The sequence below is a fragment of the Corvus brachyrhynchos genome, unplaced genomic scaffold (assembly GCF_000691975.1).
Source record: "Corvus brachyrhynchos isolate BGI_N302 unplaced genomic scaffold, ASM69197v1 scaffold255, whole genome shotgun sequence".
NCBI lineage: Eukaryota > Metazoa > Chordata > Aves > Passeriformes > Corvidae > Corvus > Corvus brachyrhynchos.
In genome coordinates, this window is record NW_008238358.1 from 6,348,430 (window position 1) to 6,356,432 (window position 8,003).

General features: G+C 37.7%; 1 protein-coding gene across 1 annotated transcript in view; it reads right to left on the minus strand.

Moving 5' to 3' along the window:
* Positions 1-8,003, minus strand: part of PDK1 (pyruvate dehydrogenase kinase 1) — a 25,743-nt gene that overhangs the window by 4,967 nt on the left and 12,773 nt on the right. The window contains exons 3-10 of the mRNA XM_008634759.2: positions 7,885-8,003; positions 4,632-4,773; positions 3,102-3,173; positions 2,410-2,594; positions 2,022-2,111; positions 1,652-1,729; positions 949-1,025; positions 161-259 (exon numbers count right to left, since the gene is read on the minus strand). Of these exons, the coding sequence (XP_008632981.1) occupies positions 161-259; positions 949-1,025; positions 1,652-1,729; positions 2,022-2,111; positions 2,410-2,594; positions 3,102-3,173; positions 4,632-4,773; positions 7,885-7,906 (765 nt within the window). The 5' untranslated portion in view covers positions 7,907-8,003. The remainder of the gene's footprint in view (positions 1-160; positions 260-948; positions 1,026-1,651; positions 1,730-2,021; positions 2,112-2,409; positions 2,595-3,101; positions 3,174-4,631; positions 4,774-7,884) is intronic.

Consider the following 8,003-nt stretch of genomic DNA (forward strand, 5'->3'; position numbering starts at 1 on the left):
TATGTGAAATTCCGTAATGGTCTTTTTACTTACAAACATCATCACATACAATCTATTAATGGAACCCTATCAGCAGCTCAAGTTACTAATATGCTGCTCACAACAGGAAAAAAAACCCTAACCAAAGTAACCTTCAAAATAATAAAAAAAAAGTGAGTACCTTCACAGTTAAATCCTCATTTCCCAAGGTGATGTGTACATGAATTGCAGGATAAATGCATTGATCAGCATGATGTTCCATGGTGGCTCTCATTGCATTCTGTAATTTTCAAGTACAACTTAAATCCTATTTATCCTGTAATATACTTTGTATATTATCTTAAAACATCAATTTAGTAGTTATTTTTATCTTGTATTTAAGAATCACAACAAGTGCATATTGGTTTAGAATGGGTTTTTTAATATTTCTGGCTTATTCAGTATCAGCATATATATAGTTTATTAGAATACAGAGACTTCAAATACTTAATTTTTTTAAAGGAAACGTGAACAGTTTAATGTACAGAAGTTTTGTTCTAGAATTTTTATAATGCACATAGTACATGCAATATGACACAAAGTCCAAGAAAAGTCTAGGACTGAACTGCTTGAGGAAAGCTCCTTAGGTAGGACCTGTTAAACATTTTACCAGATTTGAAGATACACAATTTTTGGGACATCTTATTCTCACTTGCTTTATTAACTAATGTCTTCATATGTTTTAATATTTAAGCTGTCTATTCAGAAGGTATTCAGTGGCTAGGTAGAAGAGATGCATCTTCCAAAGCTGTTCATTTTGTATGCAATTACTGTTTAGTGTAGCTGTGTTCCTGCAGTCAAATGGCAAGAAGTCTGCACTTGCAAAAACATGCTATTATCTAGAATTGGTTCAAAAAGTCAAAGCAATACAATCTCAGTAAACAAAGATGTATTGAAAGAACTGTGTAATTAATGGTTAAGTGCACAGACCTTGAAAAGTTCAAAAACCATGTGATAGAGATGTGATGGCACGTACACCACTTGCATGGGCTGTCCTGGTGATTTAGCTGGAGAGAAGAGAGTCTAAATAACTAAATAGCAAATGAGGTGTCTTTTATTCATTCCCACAATAATTCAAAATGTGAATTTGTATTGTTGAATTTAAAAAAGGAAAATGTGAACAGAAATCTTTTGAAAAGTTGTATGTTAATCAAAAGTCTTAATCAAGATTTTCAAATGTTGCTTGGTGCTTTAGAAATTAATCTTAAAACCCACTATGGCATCACTGATTAGGGCATATCATAGTTGCTTTCTAATAACCTCCTCATAGGTATCATGAAGATGGAATGGAATGTCTTGTATAAATCTTTAACGTGTTGCAAGAAATGCAAAGAGGGTGAGATGCAGTAATGTCAGGTAAAGACACATTAAATCTTTAGGGAGGGAAGGAGCCTGCTAAAATTTGTTATATCAACAGCTGTAGTATCAAAAACTTCTATTCCTGTCAGTTTTCTGATTAAAGGGAGGAATGGGGAAAGCATTCTGCCAGATTTAAAAAAACCCCAACCTATTTATTACAGTAGATACAGAGAAGACATGAACTATATGAAAAGCAGGAGAACATTTTACCACTAGCTCCTCTAGAAGAAGCCATCATGATGTTCAAGACCATGCCTTGTCCATATTCACCTACCATTCAACTCTTCGAGGATAAGTTCTGGAGAGCTCATGTAATACAAATCACAAAGTCTCTTGGCATTTTCATAGCCATCTATAATAATAAACACAGGAAGTTACATTTCCCCCCTCTCACTTTTTTTTTCTCCTTTAGAGTCTGCCAAAAAAAGCAAACATTAGAAGTACTGTGCGCTGTCAGGGAGATGTGTATTTTCTCACAAAAACTGGGTTTATAGGAAAAAGAAACAAAATTGTATTAACACTTTAAATAAAACTTCTGCTCCAGGTAGGAAACAACAGTATAGGAATATCAGGATGTGTATTTGCTCTTAGTATAGACATTCATGTAAGTTTTCAGGATTCTTGTTCTTATCATCTGAATTTACCTCTAATAACTTCAACAACATTGCAGTTAGGATCGATGCTTCCAATATGTTTTGGATGAGCTGGATTAATTTTCCCACCAAACAGTAAAGCTGCCAAAAAAGAAAACATTATTTAATATCCAGTATAATTTTATAATTTTAGTTTGTCTCTTCAGTTTTGCTAAATAAAAAATTCACAGGCAATCTATAATTTCAGTCCTCACCACACTTGAAAGCCTACTATTAATAAATATTTTAGGAATTGTACTAAGAATGAGGTATAAATGGAAAGGCAAATAGTATCCTCCTAAGTGGCACTTTAGTACATATTAAGCACTTAAACATTAAAGGAAAATACAGCTGACATGGTACAGGTATCATTTCCCCTCCATTCAACACTGGCACTTACAGTGTTGATTAAGGAGCATTCTGATTGAAATGCGGCTCATGTAGAAGCGGTCTAAAAAATACTGCACATTCTGTGAGGTCACTGGATCAATGCCAAAGCTTTCCTTGTATTCTATTACTCCTTGAGCCATCGTAGGAATTACATCATTGTGTCGATTCCGGATTTTTATCACAGTATCTGTAAAACTAAAAGGAATACATTGTTAGTATTTCACTTTTGAGGGAATTTAATACTCTAGCAAACAGAGTGCCTGTCTACAAAAATGAAGACTTCCATACAAAAATATCACACTTCTGCCGACTGCAGTAAGAAGGCAGGTCAGTCCTTACAGCATATTTCAGGTGACTAGCATTGAAACAACCAGTAATCAATTATTTTGACTATTTATAAAATTTTTATTTATTTATTATCTTGGTTACTGCCAAGAGAAAGAGAAAACCATACCAGCTGTTTCCATGCAGAACAACCCATGCCTGTCAAATGGCACGGTCAGCCAACACTGACCAGAGCATTCTACAGAATGACATTATGCTGAAGTGCTTCATTTCCTGTTTTAATGTACCCTCCTTTTAGGGACAGAGGATGACTGCTGTAAAGATTTGAGATAGGAAATTTTTTTGAAGCTATTGTTTTCTTGCCAGTTCTTCCATACAATATTAACAAGATACTAACGTGTGACAGCAAAGCCTTACCTGTGAACCGCCCCTGAATCTTCTGAGCTTTTGTCCTTAAAGTCAAGAATCTCCTGAAGACTTTGGACGTACCTTTCAATGAAACAAACAGGATAAAAACCAATTCTAATACGCCTCCCCAGATCTCTGGTTAGCAATTTGTGGTCTTCCAATGTTGCATGTTATCAAATCATTCTACCTGTCTCCCCTGTGAATTTTGTTAAGATTCCTTTGACTCTATTTATGATGTCTTCTTCCAAAATTTCCAGAGCAATGAATTCCACAATTCAATTAGAATACACAAAATATCATCTTTGTGTTTTAAACCCAGTAGGTGATCACTTATTTGTAGCCTCAGTGAGTTCCTGTTATTAGAAGAGTCTTTCCATTTGTTCACAACTTAAGTATTTCTGCCATCCCTTTCCTTAGATACTTATTTTCCAAGCTGAAGAATTCTATCTGGTTTCTCCTCACGTAGAAATTGTTCCAACCCTCTGATTATCCCTCTTGGTCTTTTCTGTTCAGGATGGAACTGCATGTAATTCAGGGGAATAATGGGCTAACACAATGCTACAATTATATTCCTCCCCATTTGTTATTTAGGTCCTAACACTATTTTCCTTCTTGCCATCAACTGACAAATCCAGAAAAATATTCCCAGCAGCATCAAAATTTCTCTTTCCATTGTAAGCAAGCAAGCACACAGGGAGGGAAGGTTATTCCCTGTGTTCTACTTTGCCCAAATGGAATTAATTTCCCATTCATTTGATCAGTGTCATCTAGTATCCTAAGAATGTAAGCATTTGTGTTTCATTAAGACCCTTCATCTTCACTGATAGCTCTTTTCATATTCAGTCATCTAGTCAATCCCACTTATTGGAAGATTTTGTGTTCTCTTAACTTTAAAAGCCTTTACAGAAATCCTTGTGCCTTTGAGATTGCCAAAGAGATTGCAGTTGCCAAGCAATCTCTTTGTTTAGCTTTCATCTTAAAAAAAGTTTATGCCTAAGTTCCTTACTTGAAAGCAAATTTTATTTTTCAAATAATGTCTTTTTTACTTTAATACCTTCATGTTCTCTCTGTTGTTTAATGTTTTTGCTTTGGGAGCTTCCTGTTTTTCTTTCTTCATATTTTCTATACCTTTACTCTCAGTCTGCAATAACCTGTCTTGTAAATGGTGTCTACTATATTTTGCAAACATTTTGTGCCTTAGTCTGCTTCTGTTGTTTCTTCAACTAGCTTCTTCACTTTCAGGTAAGTTCCCTATTAAACATTGTTCTGGTGGATTTTTGTTTAAAAAAAAAAAACTGTATCCTCATACACGAGTGTGTGCAATACTTAATGTGAGTTCTCTAATTGCTCCTAAAGGTTATTTCCCACATCTGTAAATTTAGTTTCTGATGACATTGGTGTATTTAATATCTCAGTATAAATAAGTGATGTTCACGTAACAAGCCTGTGAATGTTCTTTCAGTAGAAGAGAGTCAGTTCCTCCAACCTGTGTATATGCAGAAGGTCACCCTTCAAGGAATGGAATGTCACTGTTCTTACCAGCTCTGCACCAGCTGAACTGAAGGCGTTCTTAGGAGGTTGTCTGGAAGCAAGCTTATTTCCTTCATTATGTTTGCCAATCTCACAGGCAACTCTTGCCGCAGAAACATAAATGAAGTCTTTTCACAAGCATTTTCAGATCCTAAGACCAATATGACATCAGAATTAAGTCAACGCTTATGGTAGAGAACTACACAAGCTCGCTCTTTTTTGCACAACAGGCCTATGCCTTGGTTTCAAAGCTGACTCAGCCAGGCTGGTAAGCCAGTGTTTCTTTCATGGCAGCAGCCCACTTGTGTTTCAAAATTTATTGCATACTGAAATCTACCCCTGGCAGTAATGAGAATCTTCAATATATAAAGAGAAACTAATGCAACAGTTGCAGACCCATACTATACAACTTTAAATATGGCGTGTCTCCATGTGTATTGTTCATTTTATTTGCAGCAAACATTGACTCTAACAGCACTGATCAAACAGTATGTCATTCTGAGCATGTCAGAGAAGCAAATGAGGCCAGCGCAGGAAACTATTTATTAAGTATCATAGTTCCATACACCCTGCTTTTGATTACTGATCGTAGTGAATTGCCATAACTCATCCTCAGACACTTTCAGAAAATAAATCCAGTAATATTGATCTCATTTTCAACTAAATCTGTTGTGGTTTAAATTCAGTCTTACAGGAACAGAAATCAGATTAATGAATTCACATGAATAGTGAGAAAGAAAGCAAAGTAGGACAGCTACTCTGCTTAGCCATTAGGATACTAATACATCTAAATTTTTACCTTTTTAAGAGCTAGAAGTGAAAATACTGCCTCTGACCTGTCCTTTTGTAAGAGCAAGTGTCATCTGTGGGGGTGGCAATTAAATGTGGTTATTAAAATCAAGACCTACGTTTACTCCCACGAAGCTTGTCTTCCTAGGCGAGAAAGAAGGCTGCAGCGTGGGGAAGAGACTAAGAAATGCTGTACTTCATTCTCAGCCAGACTTCTTTCTAGACTTCAAGACTGTCACTTAAACAGCATCTGAACTTCCTAACCTGCCCATCTGCTGCAGTGAAGTACATACTTCAGGTCTAGTGTTTCACAACAGGTATCTCCTAAAAGTTACTCCTCAGTTCACTCCTTCCATTTGGCAAGGGGAAGTTCGGGAAGAAGATTAAAAGAAGGGCTGAGGACGGAAAAAAGGAAGCTGGGAGTGCCTTAAACATGAAAAATCTTCACCAAATTGAAATAGAGCAGTTTACTTTAAAGCATGCGGACTCAGACACATTATAAACTACACCAGTGAAAGAATGTCAGTCAATAAAAAAGTGAATAATTTACAAGAAACTCCTCCGCAATGGCACACACCAGCATTATGCGTTGTCTACATATGACCTCTGCCTAGAAACCTTTCATTCTTCTCCCTAGTCAGATTGCATTTCGGGCATGACTGTTACTGGCCTTTCTCTTTTCTTGGGTAAAATTCTAAGAACAGATGAGATCAGAGGTATTAGAATGTAAATATAATCTTTAAAAGCCTAGCACACACAGCAAATTACATTCCACGAAATAGTTTTTGTACCTGAAGGCCTTAGCTTTGCAATCCTGGGTCAAATATGAAAGGCAGTATAGGGCAGAAAAAAAATTTCCCTGTGCAGCTACAGTCTGTATCTAGGCAAAAAATGGGTATGACTCCTACAGAAGATACTGTGGTCTTATAACCCAAGACCAGACCTAAACTGGCTTATAGAATATTTCTTTTTTTTAAGTTAGCTTTACCAGATTTTATTATTTCCTCTTTGACTGCTCTCACTCTAGCAAAAGGAGCAAAAAAAAAAAAATCCGTCAGATTATAATGGCTACAGAATGTCTTACACACAAATACTGTCTCTGTCTTGCACTCTTTTTTTTATTTCTGTTACTAGCTTTTACTATCTGGGATTAAATCCTTAAGCAAAAGACAGGAAAAAATACTTTAAAGTTTCCAAGATTATTTTTACCTTATGTTCAGGTATTGCTAAGAGCAAAGAAGTAGCCTATCTTTTGACACAAGGAAATAGTGTGCCTTGAAAATAAACACAGATTTTACAGTAACCATTATGTTATCTGTAGCGGTAAAATAATACAGGTCAAATCAAACTCTGAATTGCAAGATTCTTTGCTTAGAAGTATGGTAACAACAGAACACATGGTGGGGTTCCTGTAGGAATGTGGAGTTTTAAATGTCAGATACATTTCATTGCCACAAGTGAAACATTGAATAGATGGATGAAGTGACAGAAGATAATTATGAGAAAGTCTTCTTTGTAAGTCTTCCTGCTTATACAAAGTTAGGGGCCCTAGGATTAATTCTCTCTTAGGTTTTACTTACAAAACTATAAAAAGCCATGAAACTATCAACTAGTTATATATATAACACTTATGTAAACATGTATGCACAACAAAGCACCTCGGGTACAGAAACAGAACATATTACAGAATGGCTCCAACCTCAGGCTTTGAAAAGGTTTCTCAGTGTGACTTATACAACCTTTCTCTATGTGGTCTTTGCTTTGAAGCAGAATAGAACAATTCCTGTGATCCCTTTTGTTTTCAAGCTGACAGTCAAACCTGGAAGCATTAGGAGTGGTTTTGGCACAGAGCATAAGACTGAGTATCCTGTTACTGATTTACTCATTTTCAAGACTAGATTCCAAATCCTCCAGGATGGCTCTTGGTGTCTGCATCCTGTTCCTTCTCTCACGCACCTTCTAAAACAGCAGCATTTGGGTAGGATGTTTCTGTAGGGCACAGACAGGCGACTGAGAAGTGATGACTGGTTCAGCTCCTCAGTGCCAGCTGAGGCTAAATGTTTCACGTGTTTGGAAAATGCCTTTAGAAGGCCGCATGCTGCTTTGCAAAAGGCTTAACCAGTCTCACCTGTCTGCGTCACTGCTCTAACGCTACCAGTTGTCACAGCTGTTCCCACTCTCTCCCCAGCACTGCCAGTTCTGCAGGAAAACACCCAACTACCCTGGTGGTGCCAAAACCTAGAGTTTTCAGCTAAATTTCAACCTTGTCATAGTTGCAGTCTCCGGGAGTGAGCCAACTAGGCTCCCTTGCCCCAGAAGGAAGCAGAGCCCTTTTCTGCCAAAAAGCACAGCATTAAAAGAGATAAGCAACAGCCAGGCAGCGCTGACGGGGTGAGGGGTCGCGGCTGTCCCGCTCCTCACAAGCACCTGTGGAGGAGGGGCAGCGGTCGAGGGCGGCTCGGCGGGGACTCACCGAAGTCCAGAAACTGCTTCATGGAGAGCAGTGAGGGGGAGAAGCGTGAGTAGAAGTCCACCTGCTGCGGGATGCTGCCCGGGGAGGCGCTGCCCGGGGCGGCGCCGCGCAGAAGGGCG